The 24,264-nt window shown below is 36.2% G+C and overlaps 1 protein-coding gene across 9 annotated transcripts in view; it reads left to right on the forward strand.

Moving 5' to 3' along the window:
- LOC106070904 (uncharacterized) overlaps window positions 1–24,264 on the forward strand; it is a 101,165-nt gene that overhangs the window by 51,754 nt on the left and 25,147 nt on the right. For 5 of the 9 annotated variants that reach the window (XM_056013551.1, XM_056013559.1, XM_056013558.1 and 2 more), the window contains exon 5: window positions 22,425–22,745. In XM_056013551.1, the coding sequence (XP_055869526.1) occupies window positions 22,425–22,745 (321 nt within the window). Of the gene's footprint in view, window positions 1–5,522; window positions 5,924–8,397; window positions 8,428–22,424; window positions 22,746–24,264 lie in introns of all 9 variants that reach the window. The other 4 variants (XM_056013554.1, XM_056013556.1, XM_056013555.1 and 1 more) reach the window with 3 other exon arrangements.

Below are 24,264 nucleotides of genomic sequence, written 5' to 3' on the forward strand. Positions count from 1 at the left end.
GGGATCTAGCTAGTCAAAGGGACATAAGTAGAGTACTAGCTGTCAACCAAACGAAGAGTTACTCCTCGCAGACCACTCGTATATTGTTTATACTCAGCGGCAGACCATCCTAGGAAATAGTGTCAATAGCAAACCATTAAAAAAATAAATAAATTTAGAAACGCCGATCTAAAAATAAACACCAATGCCTAGAATGTCCTAGAATAAGGAAAAACAAACTTAGAAACTAGATAAACATTGATACTTATTCTTGTTTCGGTAAAACAAACTTAGTGAGCTATTTATAGTTTCTCAACAGCTGAACCTGTTCATCGACATGTTCAAACTTTGCCTGACATCAGGGGAATCCCCTTTATTTTCCCTGATGCGCACTTTAATTTGTCAAACTCCAGTTCTGTAGTATACACAGAAGGATTACTTTTTGGCCTTTTTTTTTCGAGCCTTAAATGTCTCTGGGGCAGATAAAATAAACAGTTCAAAAGTTTCGTTGGCTTACAAGGGTGTAGTGTGGTAAGCCCAATAAACAAACTGTTCCGACTTTCCCCAACTGATTTCATCTACCCGCTAATTCAGGTTGAACCCTGAAACGTTTCTGAATTGCGAGGTGAGCAATCGCCCAAATTTCGGGAAATCAGTATTCGAATACACGGAATGTTTTTTTTTTATTGATACTTATTATTCACACGATACTACCACGTGACCACTTCGTTTCAACTAGCACTGCATTAATCAGACACGTGTATGCTTGAAAAGTGTAAACTATCAGGCCGTCTCATTGTGTCCTTTATCTATGGCCTCCTTCTGTCGCTAAAGATCATAGAAATGAGATGAATGCCTGGGCACTAGCTATGGTCAGAACGATGTCGCCCACACTGCAGTTCTCCCGCTCTCTCCACGCAGAGCTGATACAGTTTGGGATCAGCGGCGTCGCCGGTTCTACCTGGGCTGCAAGCTGCCTAAGGTCGTCGCTACTGATTTTTCCTCAACCTTTCCCATGTTTGTATATAGCCGCCAGGCAGCAGAGGGTTAAATTCAGTTTTCCTTCTTTTCAGATAACAATGAAATGCTAATAAACATTTTTTTCTTTGCTTATTTATTATCAAACCATCAATAGGCTTGAACAAGAACACCTATTAAGTCTTTCTCTCCTAACTGCCGATACTAATGTAAGTTTTAGTATATTAAATTAAATTATTTTTTTTGGTTTTATAAACTCTAATTTGTGTTACATAAAATGAGCATACATTATTCTATAATTATACACTAATTATAACATTTTTTGATTTCATACACAAAATTTATTGAATTTTAATCATAACACAAATGAGAAAAAGGAATAATTTCATCGCAACGTGGAAAATAATTGCGGTGAGAAAGAGTTAAGAAGACAAACTATTTGGAGAATTACATAATCTGAAAGTAATTTCTGAGTACTGGGCCTTGTTGTCTGAATCCTCCAACTTAACAATAAAAACGAAGAAGAATAAATGAGTAGCCGTTAGGAATAAAACTATGTTATCATAAGATTCTGTTAGGTCTTGATGTATTTACTTTGATCATAATCAGCTACACGGCTCTATAAAAAAACAACTCACGCCAGGGAGTGATTCGGTTTAAAAATGATCACATTATATTTAGTGAAGAGCGTGAATATAATAGTACATCGCGATCAAATCCATGAGTGATTTGTACGAGGTAGTGCCAATAGCAATCATGAAGATGAGACAAGCTTTAGTGTTGTCAGCTTTCTAAGCCCGGCAGTCCATGTTGAACTATTTCTTGTAGATAAGAGAATACTCCACTTGACTTTACGAGCAGACTGGCGGTGTGACAGCAGTTGACACGCGGCCTGTACCGTGGTTAAAAAGGTGGAATGGAAGGTCAAAACTTTAAAAAATACAATCTTTTTTTTTTTAAGCATGTGTAACGATACTACGCGGCACTCTATTTCTACTGTTTTGACTCCGGGCCGCATTCAAAATGCAGAAGGTGCGCACCATCTTATGAACTCTATTAGACTGTAACTAGAACACCAGGGCTTTTTTTGTGATGGTACTTACCGGTACGGCGGGCCGGCACCTTTTTGAAAAAAAATTGTTACTTTTCTTGTATTTTAACGTATATTATTAATTGTTAGTTGATAAAAGTTAGACAATCAACTACTGAGTACCGACACCTAATCACTTAGTACAGGCACCTATTTTTTTTAAATTTTTTTGTTTACAACAAAAGCACTGTAGAACACAATATTTGGAGTGTTGAAGAGTTCCGCCTATGTGTGAAAAAGTAGAGAAGACTCAGACTGGAGTCGGAACACTATGAGTATGTTTCCATTGTGTGAATAAACATCCTCGTCCACTCCTTATAGACGAGTTAGATTTAAGGAGATGTTTATACTTGTAATTATTTTATATGTTTGCTATTATATATGCCTCGCTATTAGTGTCTCATAACCCTGGTAGATTGCTGTGAGCCTAAAAGTGGCTATTTGACCAGCACCCCACATTTTTAAAGATAAATCCAAAATAACTGCATCAGAAATGTACCTGTTAAGAGAGACAGCAGAGAAATTCTTTAACTCTTTCACTCCTAACTGACGATCACAACGTTGATTTGACCCCATCAAAGTAAATTAATTTTTGGTTTTATAAACTTTAATTTGTGTTATATAAAAAGAGCATACATTCTTCTATAATTACATACCTTATATAAAATTTCCTGATTGCATACAAAAAAATTATTGAAGTTTAGTAGTGAAACACAAATGAGCAAAATGAATAATTCCATCGGAACATGGAAAATATTGACGGAGAGAAAGAGTTAATTACTTTGATTCCGGTCATAAAATAATAAAATGTGGTCAGCTTTTCACTTCGCCATCTTGTGAGATTTATTGCTGGGTGAACTCGAGTTAAGAGTAGATACCTCCGAAACTCTGGTTGAAATCAGGGTTTGTTTGATCGGGAATCTTACCCTTGACTTTGCCATTATCAGTCGCCCTGCCACCCATCTCGGCCGTGCCTATATGTAAATTGTGTATTTGTTTAACTCTTTCCCTGGTGGACAGTAGTGCTCAGATGTCTGGACATTTATTCTCGCCGAAGTATTTTCACTTTGCATGAGCCTGCTCTATGAAGACATGTTCAGAGGCCTTAATTTTTAACCAAATTTTTGTCAAATAATGTAACATTATATTATTATACTTTTTTTTTATGGCCCGAGCTATCATAGCGGCTTTGTACTTCGATGTTTTTCTTTCACTTTCTGAGTCGCATAGCATTCTCCGACTCTCGTGATACTTTAAAAACTTTTTTGGAAAATGTTTCATTTTTACAATATAGGCCTAAGTGTCATTCGCCTTACATTATATTTAAAAACAATCATAATAAAACAAAAATGATAAATTAAGGGAAAGAATGGCACATTTACAGCCATATGTCTCAATACAGTAAGATTTATTTACCTTTTTTTCTAAATAAAAAAATTAATTAATTGTTTTTTTTTAATTAATTCGTGTGTTGTTAGCGACAATGAATAATTGTGCTAAGTTTCAACTTGTTCCGAGAATGGGAAGTGGGAGAAATAACGTGTACTAAATTTGTATCAGAGTGAGTTCATGACAATACTATGTTTTAACACCTTTTTTAAAAAATAATTTTATGTACCTGTATTTTATACATTATAATTCTATCATTTCAATGTACTGCGACATTTGATACTTGCATCTCATCCTCCTTTATTACATTGGGTAGTACTGGTTTAAATACTGTTATAAATATGGAAAGCTCTTTCGTAAAAGTAGTAAGAAAAAGAAAGTAAATTCCCTATCCAGACCATGCGGTCTATAGGGCAGATGATGTTAAGTAAGCAGCCATATTGTCTATGTACAAAGTGTTTGAGTTGCATCAATATTGAAGGGAGCTAGACCATAATGAAGGTAATTTTAATATAAAAACAGCAATATTTATTCTTGCAATAACAGTTTAGAAGAAATATTTGAAAACAAACAAAAACTTCTTAACTTCTATTTTCTCATAATATGCTCATATAGCATGCTACGTTAGAACATATAACTGAACAGACAACTGATCTTAAGTCAAATCTTAAGATAAAAATTCATGATCTACATTGGGTTATATTTTTTTACGAGCCCCCCCCACCCCCACCCCCGCCCCTTAAATTAGGTAACCTTGAAGTGTATGTCACTCAGCCATGGAGAGATACACACGTGGACCCATATAATTACTGATTGTCCAATTTCAAGCTTTAAAGGAAATCTTGTTGTCATAATACAGTCATCTTCTAGTCTATAGGAAATGAGAAATGTGCTCATCTTCGATCGCGAAGGATGAGCTATATATTATTAATAGTAGTCTTTATTATCTGTGAGGAAAAGTGTTTTACGATTGTGCATTAGAAATAACTACATTATTAGAGCAAACATTGTGTATGATATCACGCAAACATACGTTCATAACCCCAGTTTCTTTTTAACATTACACGTGAAATTTACAACAATAAGTTTACATTTTCATACCCCAGTTTCTCTTTAACATTACATTTGATGAAATTTACAACTGTAAGTTACATTTTGTTCAATGATTCAATTGTCAAAGGAGCAAAAGAGCTCTTGTGTCTATGTGTTATTGTGATCGATGTCTTATGTCTTCTTTGTGATGGTAAAATAATTAAAATCATGATCCAGAGGGTGTTGTTTTATGCTTAAAATCTGCATAGCTTTCTTAGCAATGTCCAAGTGCGGTTTGTTTGTTGTCCGATGAGTCTTACTAGCATCATTTGGAATATCTTGTATAATATTTAGTGTAGGTTGTAACACTTTGCGTGCATTTTAAAACTCATGCCAACGTTCTGTGTATAACAATGAGCGATCTTATTTATAACATACATTCTCTACGATATTGTAAAATGTTCAGCATATTACAGGTTACAGGTAAATTTGTGTGAGAGGTAGTCTATCTTAAAAAAAAAGTACTGAACATTTTCCAAACACGCCATTGCCTGGGGATAGACATTGAACCTGCTCGATTTGCTTTTTTTTTTTTTTTATCTTGATGTTCCAAATATGCGCCATGAATGCGTTTCCCCGCCCCCTCCCCTATTCATCTCTTACCTCGCCCTGATATGCTTAGCTCTTTTAACCTTTTGTGAATGCCAGATGCTAATGTTGTTTGATCTGCTGGAAGCAAGGGGCTTAATTCTTTGGATAATTGAATGATTTCACTCTAGTAAACGGTGCACGTTTGAGTAGTCTTTCTTTGTGAAGTGTATTTTTAGACGGGATTTTCCCATAAATGCGAGTCTTTGTTTCTTTACATATGCTTTCTCTCTTTTACTGCTGGATTCTAGATCTATACAGGAGAATGGCAAGACTTGAAATATTGCTTGATCAGGTTTCTCCATTCTGTTAGATAGTCCTGTTCATGTTTTGGCCTTTTTACACACACGTAGCATCAGTATATATATATATATATATTTTAAAATTTATTTATCATTTTATAAAGCAGTACTATAAAAGGACGTTTGCATTAAACAACGGATTTCACGTGTGGCACAGATGCCATGAACACTTATAAATAGTGTCAACTAAAGGTTCTCAAAATGTCATAATGACTAGTACAATGGAGACTTTTTGTCGTTAACATTGTAAAAAAAAACAAAACAACTCTTGTTCAAAAGTGGATTATCGATCGCCAATATTTGTTTTTTTTGGTGACATTGTGACAGTCGAACGGATTGAACGATTCTGATGTGGTCCACTGGAGTCTAACAATATCTCGTGCAACTGTTTTAACGGCGAGAATGCTCATCGCTAGCAATGATCTTATTTAGCCAAGCGTGGAAATGATTCGAGGGCGCAAAGAGGGGGCCAATTACGCCACTTGGTTCATCGGCTTTGATCACGGTAAGTTTTGTGTTAATAACCATATTAGCGATTTTACTTTAATTGATTTACAGAAAGAAAGAGAATTTCAAACAGTACCATAGTATGACAATTTTGGTGTCAGAAGCAGTGCAGTTGAACAATCTTGAACTGTTGATCTAAAAAAAAATATATATTCAAGTAAATAATAAACACTAAATAATTTCCAGGCTAATTCACTAACATGTCAACATTTAATTACCTGGTAATATATAGGTAACATATTGGTGCATGTTGATAGGTAGACTATATTTATAACTAATCATTTGAATAATACTGTATATTGTTCCATTAATTTTTTTTTTCAGGTTTAGATAAAAAATATTTTAGTTCTGTCTAGCGTCAGTCAAACAATATTTTAATATAATCTTGTATAAACCACCTACACACATATAGATATAGATAAATAAGCGAACAATTTTTAGATACACCTTGATAGTTAAATTATAAAACGTAAAACATGAATAGTAATTTAGCGGCAGATCAAGACTTGGAATTAAATAAACATAAGGACTCAATAAAAAAAAGTTAACTAGACAAATAAATGATAATCAACGTCTGTATTCATTTAAAGCTATTTTTTTTTCTAGTAATGAATGTACAATTGAAACGCAAACAGTTAAGGATTTATCAGAAGATAACTCGATTTAAAAAAAAGAAGTTTATGTCTTACTATTTACGATGCACTAGATCTCGCTTAAAAAATAAATCAACAAAATTATTGGAACAGTGTCTATGTTATGTCTTTGTACATATTAAGTAAGGTTACTGTCGCGTCTTAGTGCTGAAGCCAAGCAAGAGAGGGTTAGTCAAGACAGAAGATTGAGGGCTGACCAAGTACGCACGATTCCAAAGACTCGGGAACTTCACAAGTGCTAAGTTGCACACTTCAAGTAAAATGATCATAAAAAGACGCCACTAATTGACAAGGGCACAGTCAGCTGAAAAGCAATTCAAGATAGATCAAATTTGCAAAGACAGCTACCCAAACTTTCTTTTGTGCTTTCGGATAATGATGGGGAACAGAGTAGTGCAGATGAAGTATTTGAAAAGTATCACTTCTGCATAACATTTAAGAAAGCATTTATTGTGGAATGGAGGTCGACTATTACCTTTCAATAAAATACAGATTCGTATACATTCAGACATTTAACAGCAAACGATATGACCTGATTTACCCTATTATTAGCTTGTGTAATAGATATTTACTTGGTCGTGTCGTGTTACATCCAGGTAATATTACATCAACTGACTTTAACACATACACAGCGACTAATGTTTGTGCCATGAATGTCATTGCGACCCAGTGCAAAAGACGCAATATTGGATTGAAAAAAAAAGTTATATTTTTAAAAATATAAATAATTCATTTTTAGATATACCGTGTGGTGGTAGAGGAGCAAGATCTATTCTCAGTGTACTGGAAGATGATAACGCCATAAGGAGTCGAAGCCAATCATCTTGAGAGCTGGGACGGAATCCTGATATGTTCCCTATCTTTTTTTCTCTAAATGAGAAGGAAAGAACTACAACACAGTGTTAACCAATCTCTCTTTTTTCCTCGAGTGAGGCGAACTCAAGGAGTCATGATTGCCCTAAAAAAGAATCATTTAAAAAAAAAAACACATAAAAATATATAAATAGTTTCCTACTTTATTTTCAAATAAAATAAAAGAAAGATTGTGTCTTACCCTTACAGTAATAAGAAAAAAAAACATTAATATAATTGTTAGTTCCCTTTGATTCCAGACATAAAATACTAGGCTTTATAGGTAGATAAAACAAAAATGATTAATTTAATAATTAATAAAGTGATCTTTCTGAAATTAGTAATAAAATGTGTTGTCACCCAGCACGAGTTTATGTATAAAATTTCAGCTCGATAGGATAATGAAAAATTGTCAAAATAAATTATTCTAATTTTGTACTATGACGAAAGTGTGATTAATAGGAGGAATTGAATGAAAAATATGTATAAGTATGACAAAGTTTGGCACCCATTTTAACATCTAATAAACTCATTTCATTTTATCATAACATTTTCAAGCCTTTGATCAACTAAGAGAAATTTAAATTGATTTGTAAACAGCTTTACTGGTTTATAATTTTTTTCTTAAAAAAGATCATAAACCAACACTCAGACACAATCAGATTACGACGTGTGCAAAAAACAAAACAAGTTTACCACTTAAGTTCAAAAGGCTGTACCTTCAATAGATGCACATGTATATTGTGCTTATATGGACAAACGACCATTATTATACATGCATTCATCCTAGATGTATTTGTATGGGACCTAATTATATTTCTATGTGACGTGATTATGTTTGTATGTGACTTGATTATATTCGTATGTGACCTGCTTATGTTTTTTTGTGACTTACATGTTGTGAGTTTGTTTTTGGTCAATGTTGCCAGTTGTACTCATTTCTATCTGATTTCATTTCATACACCAGCTGATACATTTGGCCTGACTCCTTTTCCTGGTAAGTTATTTCTGTTCGATGTTGTAGATAGTAGAATTTCATTTTGTGTTGACTTGAGGGTCTCTAGATGGACAGGAAATTGGGGGGGGGGGGGGCTATCAATGTCAGCTCTAATCAGAAAAATTATCAATTTTATTTAAAATATTCGAGTTATCGCCAAGCGGATTTGAAATTATTGGTCAAATAAAATAAAACCATTACACCATTTAATGTAGAAGTGGACGTCCCAAGTGGACGTGTTGTATTCAGGTGTGCTACGTCAGAGATCTGAATGCAGTCTTGAAATATCCAGATGTACAATTTTACTTCCCTCATTCAACCGATTAAAGAAATATTTGAACAATGTAAACATTTGCACCAGTCTTTTTGTGTATATTGTATCTTAAAATGTGAATGATTTGAATGTTGGATGTATTTCATGGATCTTGTTTCGTGATAGAAGTGATAGAACACGCTATGACAACTTGGTGGTGGCTCAGCCTCCAGTGGCCTATATTATGGTGATTTGTATTTTAGTTGCATGGTTGTAGTTTCTAGTTCTAGCCTAGTAGCCTACTAACTGTAGAATAAACAATTACCTTGTTCTTAATGATTCTTCTGCGTTACTTACTTTGCAGTAGTTTACATAGATACACAGACCCAGCTTTGACCTACATAGCTTGTCACAAATAACTCGTGACAAATCTATTGTCCTCTTGGCCTTTATCTATTGAAGTTCTATTTTCGGTGGTAACTTTTCTATGAGGTCTCAAGTGATGTGCCGCAGTCTTTGTGACAGTAGACTATTTAATTTTTTTGTGTCCTGCAGACTACATCATCAATATAAGTTTATTTATCTAAACTCCTTTTATAATTTATTTAATGGCTATTCACTGCTATTCGTTGACAGCATCTGTTACCATACAATATAATTATTACAATCGATACATGCTATTGTCTAAAGGATATATAGGCCTACTTCAGCGGGGCTAAAATTATGTAGCTGATAATAAAATAAAGCTCAAAATGTTGAACTATGGGTAATAATTAATATGTATTCAAAAGCTAATAACAAAAGAGTTTTTGTTACTTAATAGATGAGTCCATCAGTATTGAATCTTATAATAGACAACTTTTTGTCATGTTATGAGGTGAATGAGTTCGGGTTTAATATATAATAAAGCTTGAGTGTTTATAGTAGAAAAAGAGCGCCTTGTCCCTAAGCCTTTCTGCGTCACCTGAGTTTATGAGGACATCTGCGGAAGAAATAGGTGAGGGTGAAGAAGAGGTAGATCTTCATGTTGTGGTGACATTTAAACGATGGGGCTTGCTTACACCTGGACATGCGAAGGGAATAGTTTTGATAGATAGATCGATTTTAGTTTGTTGCTTTCTGGTGTGTATTTAGGTCTAGGCCACAGGCTGTGCTTTCATTGTAGGAATATGCATGTATCTTTTTTAGGTATATGTCGGTGTGTCGTCCTTCCTAGTAATCATTACGAATGCCCAACCTTTCCTTTGAATTTTGAATGTCTTAATGTTCATCCATTAAACATATACTTTCACTGAAGTGTTATACAATTCATTAGACATATACTATTACTGAAGTGTTATACAATACATTAGACATATGCTTAAACTGAATTAAAATAAAAACAGCATATGTTAGACATAAAGTAGCTGTGAATTATAATACTTCATCATACCTTTAAAATGTACTTGTAGTGAACCATAATTCAGCATTATACAGAGGACATTACAGAGGATCAGAAGTATAAAACATCACCATGCATTAAACAAAACATCACCATGCATTGGGCACTGGCTAGCATTTACTATTATATAATACATTACACTTTAGACATATACTGACACTTGTTTTACGACATTATCTTAAAAATACAGACGTTACCTCAAAAAGAAGATGATTACGTCCTGTGCGTCATGCATCTAGTCATGCATGTTAACCAATGACCCCAATTCTGCCAAGTCACTGGTTTTCCGGGCTAGCTCAGGCAACCCATTCCATGCTCTAGTAGCACTAGGGAAGAATGAGTATTTGTACAAATTTGTCCTAGCATATGGAACAAGGAATGTGCCTTTATCTTTGTGTCTTTCTGAGCATCTTAGAGTTCATTAGACATACTCACATTGAACTATAATACATCTTAAATAAAGCGTATATGTGCACCCCTCAAGTAAACACCTCATCAGACAGTTGACACAGTGATATATAAAACATCAACATACATCAGACTAATACTTATAGAGAAGTATTTAGTGCATACAACATCACACTGGACATACTCTTGTAGTGCACTACAACACCACCATGTCTTCCTCCTCTTTATATATTTAAAAAAAAATATAAGACAGATTGTAACATACGTCACAATGGGATTCAAATATTTAATCCTTTTTTTTTTTTTAATTTCTTCTATTTCCCCAAAACTACTCCAACACACTTGCAAACACATTTACCTATGACCTAACAGTTTCCCCCTCCCTGTCTCGTTCACAGATCAAATAGTGACACAACATCTCTCTCTCCCTCTTTCCCCCCTGGTCATCAGTACCACACTCCTGTGACTTACATCTGTCACTGTACTTCAAACAGTGACTGTAACTCTAGTACTATCCAGCTACTTGCAGTGTCTTACCAGGAGACGTAGATGTACACATGAACAGTCCTCGTACAACATTCTTTCATCTCATATTTCCATCCCATAAACCTGAACCTCTCTCTGGTTTCAACACTCGACATTCTGGTTCGGCCAGATCATTGCACAAACTACGTAACATATTTTTTTTTTCACTTTCCAACTTATTTTTCGAGAGAAATTCTTGTGACATTTAGGATTAACCTCCACAACTTGACATTGCTTTCAAAGACATAAAAATAAAAACTGAACTATGCATTTTTAATCTTGCTAGACTTCACTCCACCACCTCCTCCTGCTACTACTCATAAATAAAGTCAGTAACTTTAGGTAGTGATTCTTGAATCGTTTTTCCCCAACAGCACTTTAAATCATCCATTCGGTATTGCAACTGATTGAATTCAATAAACATCTATTTTGAAAGAAAATGAATATAGCTGTGAAAACAGAAAAACACGGTATCCTCTGCTTTCAAAGATACAATTTACAAATGTCGTGTATAGTGTCTACGTGTTGTTTTGTACAATACTCGCATTTTAAATGGAGCTGAACCCTTGCAAACATCTGCAAAATATTATTAACTCTAGTCTAGATCTCTTGTTTAACGCTCTCAATGGGACACCAACAAGAAAAAAAACAATTAAAAATAAGCAGCAATTCGTCTAGACCAGTGTTTCTCAAACTTTACCAACTAATGCAATTCACAAGTAAATTACATTTGCCCCTTCTGGCCAGTTAAGGTTTTGACGTTGTCTGTTAGCTACCCCCCCCCCCCAACCCAAAGCAAGGTCTGGGGTGTAACGCTGGAGCTAAGCGTTTTCCTGCGTGCCGGAGCTTCAGAAATTAATTCCCCCTGCACAAAACACTATTTCTCCTAGCATTAAGAGTGCACATATTCAACCTCGAGCCCCCTAGACAGATAGCCAAGTCACTCGACCAGGCATACAGCCAAAATTCTATATGTCAAAAATATCTTTATTATTATATTTGTTACTTTATTTAATAATTTAATTTCTTAAACTTTGTTTATTATAGCGTTTTTTAAAAATTAATACTGAAATAGGAATCTATTAAACAATATATACAAAACAGATGTTCTCCTTGAAAAAAAAAGAAAAGATCACCTTAGCATGCAAACACCTCCTGTCAGCTCGACGGGCCCCCATAGTTTGAGAACAATTGGTCTAGACTTTCCTTGAAAATATTTGTTGAACCCAGTTTTGTCTACAAAGCTTGTAAGTTTGTCGATTTTTTTTTTTTTTTTTGATCGGTGAAAATCTACAAATAGTCTACATAGTTCGGCTTTTCAAAATACAGCGTAAGGAAATATACAAATAGCTGCTGTTAGCAGCACTTCGGTTCACTGGCAGAAATGGTAAAAAAAAAGGCAAGCCTGTTATCAACATTTTAACTTTTTTACAAATAGTTCAGAAACCAGACGATCATATTGATATAATAAGACAAGGAAAATCTCATTCAAAACCAAGCGGCCGAACAGCGGTGTGGGAAGACATTTTTTCAAGTGACATCCATTCATATTCAGCTGTACAGTTCCTCCTCCGTCATTTCAACTTGAACAATCGTTCCCTCTCCTACACATGCACACCTACACACACATACGCTCATTTAGGTAAATATGCTAAACAAGTTCCCTGTGTGCGTAGTTTGTGTTTAAAATTTCATCGTAAGACATTCCAGACACTGTCGTAACATGGGCTTGGTCATTGAATGATATCTACTTTCATACAGCCTGGTAGGAAATTCCCCAACTTTGTAAAAGTGCTTTGACGATTTGGGTAGAAGTTTAGCTAGATGAAGTAGTGCCTACATGATTCCGGGACTCTTACACTTTATTATCGCTCAGATCAGGGCTACAGCCCAGGCCCCTCCACAAGAAAGGGGCTCCCACAATAGAGAAAAAATCCATATTTCGACGGGTCAGTAACTTTAAGCTCTTTTTTTTAAACTCCCAAATGAAAAAGCTGCTATGATTTTGAAAAAAAAAAAGTTTAAAATATCAAGTGCAGTGTTTCTCAAAATGTTCACGTGGTCCCCCTTTCCCCTTTCCTAAATGAATAACAAATTCCTTCGCGCCCCCCCCCGCTCCGCCCATTTCACCAATGGCGACCTACTAAAGAATGTAATTTAAAAAAAAATAAACGTAAACATCAATAAGTTATAACACAATTTTTTATTTTATTATGCCTCCATATTTAAACTATGTTGGGGAGTCCAGATTGACGTAACCAACATTTTGTATCTAGTCTTTTGTTTCCTAGATAATTGTGATAATATTGGAGATGCAGCAGGTTTCCCCCTCCTCCCAGCTGGGGGGGGGGGCAGGGGGTATGTGCCTCTGTGGTGAGCGCTGTAATCTCCCGCAGCGAGCAGAGCCTCGGCGCCAAATATTCTCTTACAATCAGAGCATACTATTCATCCTAGAAAAAAAAACAGTCGCAGGTCAAATTAAGCCTAATAAAAAAAAAAAAAAGGAGGCAGCCTTGGGCAATACTATAATACGAATGAAATTAGAGGTACATTTAACGCACGTACGTCTGTGATCATTGTAAGATCAACTTCGTGTCAAGTCAGAGAAGTCTTACCGCGAACCTTTTTATTTTTGTTTCGCATACAAGTAGTGAGCATAGACGAGGAGAATTTCGACCCATTCTGACACAAGAAATCTGAGAAGAATCACGTTAATGCTTTCTTCCAAACGTTTTAAGTCGATATTGTCGCTGACGGTATACATTTTTGAAGCTCCTTATACAATGAAACGACATGCCTTTCTTAAAATACTTTACTCTTTTGAAATATTTGTAATAATGTCACTTTACTTGGTTAACATTCAATCATGATTGATAACTGTACAAGGGTGGCTGCCTGGTCGTGCTTCCTGGTCGCGCGGTATGCCCTCTGAACTGTCGTTTGGGGTCTCGAAAATCCGAGTTCGAACCCTGCCCGCTGCTATCCCCCGTCGACCTGCGGAAGGTTTGATCTAGTATGAACTTATCTTCAAATCTAAAGGAACATCTGAAACATGTGGAACATTTCCAAAAATAACAACAACAAAATACAATAACATTTTTCCGTCTTGTCACATAAATTGTCAGGCTGTCTGGGTGTGCTCCACAGTTTGAGAAACGCTTGATCTACTGAGAGACGAATAAAGCGTAGCACTGTTCTGTACCTGTCACCCACTTTCTTGAAACTTAGGCTTTGTGCTTCTGTCTCTGACGTGTTCATAATCCAAGCCATAAAAACACATTTATTTAATATCAGATCAAATTAGAACTGATTCAGCATTTTTTGTTTTGCAATTTAAAAAAAAAAATAATTTCGATGCGTTATCAAAGGGATCTCTTCTATCGCTAATAAATGCATTCATGTGAAACAAAGAAAAATTGTAGTCTTCTTGGCGTAATCTTCCCCTGTCCTTACTTTTGACGTATTTAGAACTGGCATATTTTTTTACAAAGCTTATATCAACGCACTCTGTTTCTCTGTCTGATTCATTTACAAAGCTTATATCAACGCACTCTGTTTCTCTGTCTGATTCATTTACAAAGCTTATATCAACGCACTCTGTTTCTCTGTCTGATTCAATTACAAAGCTTATATCAACGCACTCTGTTTCTCTGTCTGATTCATTTACAAAGCTTATATCAACGCACTCTGTTCTCTGTCTGATTCATTTACAAAGCTTATATCAACGCACTCTGTTTCTCTGTCTGATTCATTTACAAAGCTTATATCAACGCACTCAGTTTCTCTGTCTGATTCATTCTTTGTGCACGTTATTTGAAACCTTACACAATTATTTGTCTGATTCATTCTTTGTGCACGTTATTTGAAACCTTACACAATTATTTATTGTACCTAACAAAACGTGAATCAATTGATTTAACCCTTAAAGTGCTGAGCTGTTTTAGAATGAGTGCATATCGAATGTGGACGCAATTCTGATGTTTAGAGGCTAAACTGCCACGGTGTTGTCCAATCGGATGTCCCATAGTTCGTGCCCTATTCAGGACTGTCAACTTCATCCTTTTCTCTCATAAAAAAAAATTGATCCCTAGTGCTGCCTGGTATGCATCATTGATTGTTTCAGCCCCTAGTTTGACAAATGTATAAGACTCTAGACCTGATCTAGTTGGTATACGGATACAAACATAGCACAATGTTGTTCGTTAACGGACTTCTCGAAAAGACAGTGCGACACACTGCAACACTCACCCGTCGCATCTCGTATTGACTGGTCCTAGTGTGGGATGGGAGGGGCCAGGTGGATGAACGAGACTTTAACGTGAGAAAGAGAGAGAGAGAGGGAACCGAAAGAAAAAAAAGTAGACCAAATAATTCATTTTCTTCCCTCCCTCCACCCTTCCGTTGAAGTGGATTTTTTTTCGAACGCCGTGACAGCGACGCGCCCCACTAGGTAATGGCCTTCTGTGTTCGAGAGACATTTGTTTACATGTGTTGTACAGATGTGTTAGTGACATGGTAATTATCCTTCTGGACACTTAAGGGTCTTGTGTGGATACAGTCACAGTGACGCTCTAGATCAGGTAAATTGTTCAAACTTTTGATTTCGATTATGAAGTTGGCTTTGATTTAACTTTGCAATAGTTTACCTGTAGTCTATATAGGTAGGTGTGTCAGTTGGTTGTCACTTCAAAAGTTGTAAAACTTTTTCACCTGTATGTTACCCGTATCTACTGAAACTTAGTGAAAACTTTACGGATCTAGACTAATCAGAATGTAGACAGAAGACTAACCACCTCGTCATGTATCTATGTATTTATTTGCTACAGATCGTCACCTTTGCCTCTAATACATGACTAGAGAACAATTATTGGATAAGATTGTGTGTGTGTCGGGGTCATGTCTTAATAGGATGCAGTGACATCATCGCTCAAACCTTTGCGACACGCGGATTTTTACGTCTCACCTGGGCGCCTAAAACCAATTCATAGTTTCTGTTCCCACCTCTCACCCCCCCCCCCAAACAAAGGTATTTTATATGTCTTTTTTTTTTCTTATTTAAACATCTATTGTTAATTCATATCTCCTTTATTGTTAGGACTTATAGAACAAATCAACTAGGCCTATAGTTTGTGTAACTTTCTGTGGCTATAGATGTTGCAGGAGATGCAGGGTAGAAGTCGCCGAGGTCAAATCACAAATAAAGGATGAGGCTGATATGGTGTTCTTACTTGCTGATTGATATACGACTTACTATTAAAAAAAAAAGACTTTCTTTAAAACTCTCACTTTAAGACATTTAGCCGTATATGCCCCGCGGTCTGCAGGCCTGTGTTTGGGTATTACTGATATACCGGATTGAATTTAGATCTATGGCAAACATGGAGAATGCTCCCTTCACATTTAAAAATTTTGCCACGAAATTAAAACTGGAGTGTGAAAATGGATTTACCCGTTCAGGAGACATACTCATAGCTAATATAAAATACTGTGAAAACGGGTTTTGTTTTTTAATTGGAGCTACAATTAGGTACTTTTTTGACTATTTTTAGTGCCCTCCGGCTGTTGGAGGAACATTTGACATACACTACTATTGTGCCAAAATTTATCAAGATTGGTCAAACGGTTTTGATTATTATTCGGGACATAGCCTACATATTATATATATATATATATATATCTTGTAATTTTGTAAACGGTATTATACTGTTTGCTGTATGAGTCTTTGGATCCTGGTCTCGTGTTCTGTGCTCTTCGGACTATCCTCACATTGGTGCCAGGCTCGAACCATGCCCACCGCCATCCCCCCCCCCCCCCACACACACTTTCGGGTAAGGACGTAATCATCTTTATTTCTACAGGAAAATGAGAAAGTTGTACAAGAAACAAAACAAATTGACTTAGAATAACATAACGAATGATATGTTGTCCTCTTCCGATCGTAACGAGTGGCCAATGCAAGGTCAAACCGATCAGAAATATTTTTTTTTTGGAAAAGGAGGGGGGTTGGAGGGAGGGAGGAGGAAGGGTCGGGTGAGAGTCAGCCTGGTCCCTATGTTTGCTGTTAGGCGGTGCTGTTGAGTCGAAGGTCAATGGTTGTTGTCCTAAACGAGGCTTGTCTTAATAGTGGTGACATTTCTTTTTCCACACTTCATTTGTAACTTAAGTACCGCATCTTTACCTATGTATTCCAATAGGAACATTAGCTCTAATGGATGGGCTGCCTGGTCATGTGTTATGCGCTCTAACCCTGACCGCTGCCATCCCCCGTCGTCCTGAGGGAGGTTTGGGTTAGGATGTAATAATCGTTAAATCTGAAGGGACATCCGTAGCATGTAAAGCAAACACTATCACTTTTGTGTTATTGCGCCTATCTCTTTTCCCTGGTCGAAATATTTAAATAAATAGTCCGGAATATCTAATAACTCGTTGTCTGTTGTTCTTGCGATATCACTTGAGTCAGTTATCTTCATTACGTAGTTTAGAAGGTGACTTGAAGCGGTCATATCAGTGGCGCCAAGTGGGCGCCTTTAGCTAAGTATGGGGGGGGGGTGTTTATCAAATTATGGATAGCAAGTAATTATATCATCAAGATAGGTAACACCACACTGACTTCCTGGTGAAGTGATGAAGGCGTCGGCACTGCCTCAAATGTTATTTCTTTATTTCGAGCACATATAAGCCAAGTAGTCTATAAGCCAAGTAGTCTTTCTCACTGCATACTCCGTAGTCTATACATTCAAATAAAGGAGCTCAAATACGAAAATATTGCCTTCGGTTCTTGACTATTTGAATTATTTATTTAAAAGAAAAAAAAAAGGGGGGGGGGTTAAGGGGAAATCACTTCATACCAGCTGGAATATTCTCCCCTCATACCTCAAGTTACTTCCAGTCTTCCAAGGCCCAGATTTATATTGATACTCGGGTCTGGGAATGGCGTGTGTGTGAATAAGAGTCTCGTTTCACCCTCTGGACTCGTTAAATTGACAATTCCACGGATGATCTTCTCGACCCACTGTCTGTCCTGTACACTGCGACCTGCTAGGAACGTGACCACGGCCATCTTGTTAGCAGCGTGAGCATAGCCAGCGTGGCAGAGAAGCGCAGTGCTCCAATCAGCATAGTTCAATTAACTTCTTTACACACAGGGGGGAACTCTGGTGTAAATAATTCATTTCGCCCCAGAACTATTCGAGACAACCAAATCCAGGAACTTGGAGATGCACATTTCTCCCCCCCCCCTTTTCCGTTAGTTGACCGTCTGTTTAGGTGTATGTTAATATAGGCGCTGTGAAAATGGGTTTACCCGATTTGTTAAAAAGTTTAGTTTTTTTAACAGTCACTAGTCTATAACCGATAGCCCGGAATTCCGGTCTTTTTATCTTATAAACTACAGACGTTACTTCAAAAGAGAGGATAATTATGTAGGCCTAATAGCAATAATTAAATAATTGTTTTTTTTTGCCAAGGTCTTTATTACTCGAACTGTGACTTGTGCGTCGGTATCAATGCGAACTCAATTGATTAACGTAATGACTGCACAGGACGTTCTAAATTGACCACCGGCGGACAATGGTTATGCCCCACTAGATGTGGCAAAATATGTCGGTCACAGCTACGACTGCTAGCCACGGGAAATACTGCATTCCTCATTAATCTTCGGACTCGAAGACAAGCCTTATTATTAATATTTAATAAAATAAAAAACCCTACGTGGTGATAAATGACTTTTTGTTTTCTGCAATTCAAAAGCCTGTGTTTCTATGTATATATATTGGTTTCATCGTCAAGAAACAGATAAATAGTTAAGGTTTAAGTTTGAAAACAGTTCTTGAAAGTGAACTTTCTGCTACATACATAGGTCAGTGGTATAAAATGTGATTTTTTCCCCCCGACTTTCTTTCTTTGACCCTACACAATGTCACACAATAAAGCACGCTCTGTAAAATGGCTCTATAAACAAACCATAATTGACTATTCACGCTTATAACCACCTTTCCACAGAAAAATAAACTAGTTCTATAAGTCACGGCTTAAGTGCCTCCAAACTCTTCACAAATTGAGCCTTTATGTTCAGTTGGCATCTGTTAACTTTTTTCACTTTACCCTAGAGTTTGTTCTATATCGTTTAAAATGTCTGTTTCGAACCCAAACCTGAAATGCCACTTTATGAGTTTTGAGGAAAGAAACGTCCGCAAATTTTTGTTGACTTTTGTTGAGTTAAAAGTCAGGCCGAAAAGTGCAAATAACATCCACGGCTTTTCAATAACCACATGCCAGTTTGGATGTTGTTTCATCAGGTCCAAGTCAATAAAAGATTTTTTTTGTTTCAGGACATTACCGGCATTGTTCCTGGCCAGGTATGCTAGCACTTATGCAATGTCACTGGTCAGTGTCGAGAAGTAAATAATGGGAAATACGTTGGGCGGAAAGGGAAAGTGTAATTGTACTCAACTTTAATTTTTAATATTTAGGAGAACGATTTTTGCCCCCCCCCCCCCTCTTGTGCCCCGTTTGAATACAATGGCACATTTTTGAAAATGAACAAGAAAACAAGTGGTATAAAAATCTGAATATCAATTCCTACTTTATGTTGAAAAAATATAGTGAACAAAAAATTCTTATCTTTGCATGGGGGAGGCCATATGCAAAAGAGGAATTACTGATACTCAGTAATAAAAACAAGAAAAAACATAAAAAATACTTAAAAAACAAAACAAAAAAAAAAACAACATCAAATCTTTTGTATCAAATAGTTTGGATCAGTCGTGTAATTAAATTTGTAACAGATGTAGGCAAACAATAAAGAAAATAAAAAAGTGGGAAAATTTAAAATGAAAGATTGTATAGTTATCTATTGTTTCTATTGTCTTGTCCTATTTATCGTGTTGTGTTCACTAAGACTCAGATGACGATAAATAAAGGAGACTAATTCGTCTTATACCACCTCAGTCAAGTACATATTCTTTCTTTTGTTTAAATTATTACAAATTCTTAATTATCTGATTGGTTATATATTTTTTTTTAAATTAATTCTTGTGTTGTCAGGTAAAATAAATAATTTTGCAAAATTTCAGCTTGATCCGAGATTGGGTGTTAGAGAAATAACGTGTACAAACTTTTGGCCATACAGACCGAGTTGATATAAGCTTTGTAAAAAATAAAATATAATTGTTATTTTTCCCGAGTCCCACAGAGAGAACACTGTCTAACTGTTAATAAAAATATTTTATTAATTCAATAAGTAGTGAAATGATCTTTCTGAAATAAAAAAAATGTGTAGTCGTGAAGCACGATCTTATGTGCGAAATTCAGAGATATAACCACTATCTGGAATGTTTCTACAATCTCACTTTTTTTTTTTTTGTAATGGATCATCATTTTCTTTTTTTTTTTTAAATTATAATACTTATTTAGCAATATAATTAATAATAGTGCCTTTCGAGACAAAAAGAGCTATATTTTTTATTTTTAATAATAGTGTTCCCATTATATTATATTTAAAATTATCATTTTGTTTGTTTGCACATTTTTATGAAACAAAGAATAAAAAATAACTAATTAGTGTTGCTTTAAAAAAAAGTAGCGAGTGTTTATAAACAAAGCGGTCATGTCAATTTCATCCGTTGTCCCATTTTTGTTCTTGAGTCGCAATTATCTTCATGTCAAAGGGCTGTGTATTAGGTATCTGGACGAATTGCTTATTTACCCTGATACAATGACTTGTGACGTCCGTTGATGTGATAATAACTATAAGCAGCCTGCTTAGGTTATTAGGTCTTAGTCTCTCTCTCTCTCTCTCTCTCTCTCTCTCTTCCCTGTCTTTGTCTTGCGCGCTGTAAGATCATGTATCGCCGGGGAGTATCTTAGATTGACGTGGGTAGATTTTTTGGCGACAGAGAATGATTTTGTTTTGTGCTTGTAAATGTGATTGCAAGCGTCAGAGCCTGTAAGCTATTTAAATTGACAATTGCCTAAATTTTATAACAACATTTGTCTAGCTGCTCACGCTTTGATTTGTTGGTCGGAATGTTTCTCTATCAGTCAAAATCCTTGCATTTGTCTATTTACTTTTCTTATTTCCTTTAATGTCTATACAACACTTCCATTTGAGACTTGACTGTTTATGGCGCAGACGGATAATAAATGTAGAGCCCAACTCGTTCTTTAGCCAACAGTTTACAATGATGTCGTGCACTCAGCAATAACGACCGCTTTACTTTCTCTAACGTCTGGTTGTCAGGTGACTGACGTATGCCTGAAGGGAAGATACTCTCCTATCATGGCATGACCCTACCCAGTAATGGTCGATGCCATACAGGAACCTTCAGAAAGGACTAAGGTTTAGGAGCTTCCGGTCAACGCACCCACTCAGTGGTCAAATGGATGCAATGTACTCCGATTCCTTAATGGACTCTTTCTAAGGTAGTCAGAGCTGGGTGGACTTGAAGACGCTGTAATATCCCGAACTAGATTCGAACTTCAGACACTCAACTGTTCGTTTTACCACTTGTATTTAATTATATGTGCTATTTACTATTATATGTAGTTTAAATTTTGTATAGTCTGAGATTGTAGTTAGAAATGTATGATCACTATACAAAAGCTTGTAGGGTCAGAATGAAATGAAATGAAAAGTTTTCTCTTCCTCCATCTCCGCCCAAACATAAAGATGTCACAAAGCAGAGGGGCAACACGTTGTAAAGACTTCTCTTATGATTTTTTCTCAGTATAAGATACTTGTTCAAATACCGGATATTTTATCTTACACACAGCATTCAAAACCAGGTTGAAATACAATTTCCTTTTACGTAATGTGAACAGTCTTCTAATATTAACATATTTTTTTCATTAGCGATTACCTTTTTTTCTACATGTAAGAGGGAAAGGCAAGCGGGAAATGGATGTGGGCTAGTTTTCAATATTTGTTTTGGATTTTTATATTTACTGAATTAGCTCTGTAAATAAAAACGCAATTTAATGACATTTTAATGCTACGGGTTGAGAAGGGAAAATGTCTGATCTTTCTGAAACCCTTCAGAGGATAACGCTCCTGATCTTTTATTTCGTCAATTTGTTTTTTTTAGGATGAATTTTTTTTTCAATCAGAATTCTTATCTTTTTTGGCAAATAACCAGCAATACGGCAAAGTCAATGTTTAAAGTTGCAAGGAAATAACAAAAACACTTCAATAGTTTTGTATAACACTCTGTCCTTCGTTCGCTCTGGTTTTACTTTTGATTATATGTCTAGTCCATTGGACCCTATTAATGTCACACATTTTTCTAGTCTTAAATACGCTTCGGACTAATATAATTGAAACTATCAGTTTAAAGATTGGAATAACATGTTTTTATTGGTTTCCACCATCAGAACTTGACCATCGGCAAGCTAGACAAGATCAGCCCGTCTCAAGAGCTGTCTCTCTTGAGAGCCTTGTGGGCCAAGGCCAGCAAACCCGGTCCGTGACCCCTGTTGCCACTCAAACCACAGACCTAGGGAAGCCGACCTACTTGGATAGCGCCACCGGCACAGACGTAGCGCGCGAGTCCCGGGTGTCTGCCGCAGTTGGTACCGAACAGAACGGCGACGTCCGGAGGAGGCATCGGAGCTCATCTGCCGGAAGAGAACCAAGACATAAGACTCCAGAATTGGGCGCTGAGCGTAACAGACGCAAGGACAAAGACACAGAAGGTAAGAGCTAAAGGGATGAAATATGTGTCCAAAACGAGTGGATATATTAAATATTATTTCTAGGTGTATTGTAACCAAACCACTTTGAAGTTTGACAACTACTACGGGTCGCACAGTTCCTTCTAGTCCACTCAATTGTTTACCGTCTTCGGGGCTTCGACCAGTAGAATTGTGTAGGTCTGCTTCTCGTATTTATCATCCTGGCGTTGTACTTAGTAGGAAGGTCTTATAGCAAATGTGAGCATCAACAAGTAACATTTAAAAAAATATTTTGTTAAAGACAATTCCTCCTTTACGAATCCGATAACATTTTGAATGATAGATTTTAAAATATTAAACATTTTTACTCCGCATCAATTCCCTCTCCTCACGAATAAAATCCTGGTTAAGCGAAGATCTAAATTTACTCATTTTAATGATAAGCCTATAGATCCAGTTGTTTTTTTTTAAAGACAATACCTCCTTTATACGACTTTAAGAAGGATTGTTTTTCTCTTTATAGCTAATGAATGTTAGTTGAAAAATCAATGGAACATTTTTTAACCAGCCCCATCCCACTTCCCCCCTCAATAAAATGCTGGTTAATCGAATGTAAACATCTACAATCTACTACACATTATAATATTCCAATGATAGACCTTTAGATCTAGACTTAGAAGACGATGCACATAATTGATTAAACTAATAATAATGCCTTACATTCGGAAACTCCCGTACGCGATAGTCGTTTCAAGAACGCGATAGTCCTTTCAAACTGCTGTTGGATCTAGATCTAGACCTAGTTCTCTAGCCAAATTTAAATTTATTTCTTTTTTACTTTGAAAAATTATAACGGTCAAACTAGACTTTTCCCCATGTGGCCAACGAGCTAGTAATTCTTTTCTCAGCAACCATTAACATCAACTGTTAAATTTCTAGAAAAATTGCTTGAGCCGTTTTTGAGACCCGTGTCCACCCTCCTGATTCAAGTTCTGACTTGAATAGAGGTATTGTAAAAACAAAAAATAAAACGAGTTTAAATCTGGTCATAACTCTGATATATCTGCATTTTCAATGCCACCAACACAGGCGGCGTGTATCAGTGAATGATTGAATGCCGGATAGACTGTTGTCTCAATGTCTGGAGGCCTCCGATACAAAAGGAATTGGGCGCTATTTTTTCCAAACTTATCACGTTGGAATAAGTAGCACTTTACAGAGTTATCTTGGATAGTCGTTTGTAAGAAAATCCTAAAAACCCATCAGTGCAATCCAGTGATCAAATGTTATGCGACAAACTCCCCAGGATCGTGTTCCGTTCGCCTGAGTCTCTCGAAGTCGCACTAGTCATCTAGATCTAGGTGCCACCACACGACTTCTAAACAAAAATAAATACACAAACATTGTTTAGACCCTTCACTATAGAACAACCAAGCGAGAAATATAAGGAACTGTAGTGCATAGCGTCTATAAACCTTAATCATTTGTTTGTAGAAAATCTATACACGTTTGCTCGTGTGTATGTTCTTTACCTGGCAAG

The sequence above is a fragment of the Biomphalaria glabrata genome, chromosome 16 (genome assembly GCF_947242115.1).
Source record: "Biomphalaria glabrata chromosome 16, xgBioGlab47.1, whole genome shotgun sequence".
In the NCBI taxonomy this organism is placed as follows: Eukaryota; Metazoa; Mollusca; class Gastropoda; family Planorbidae; genus Biomphalaria; species Biomphalaria glabrata.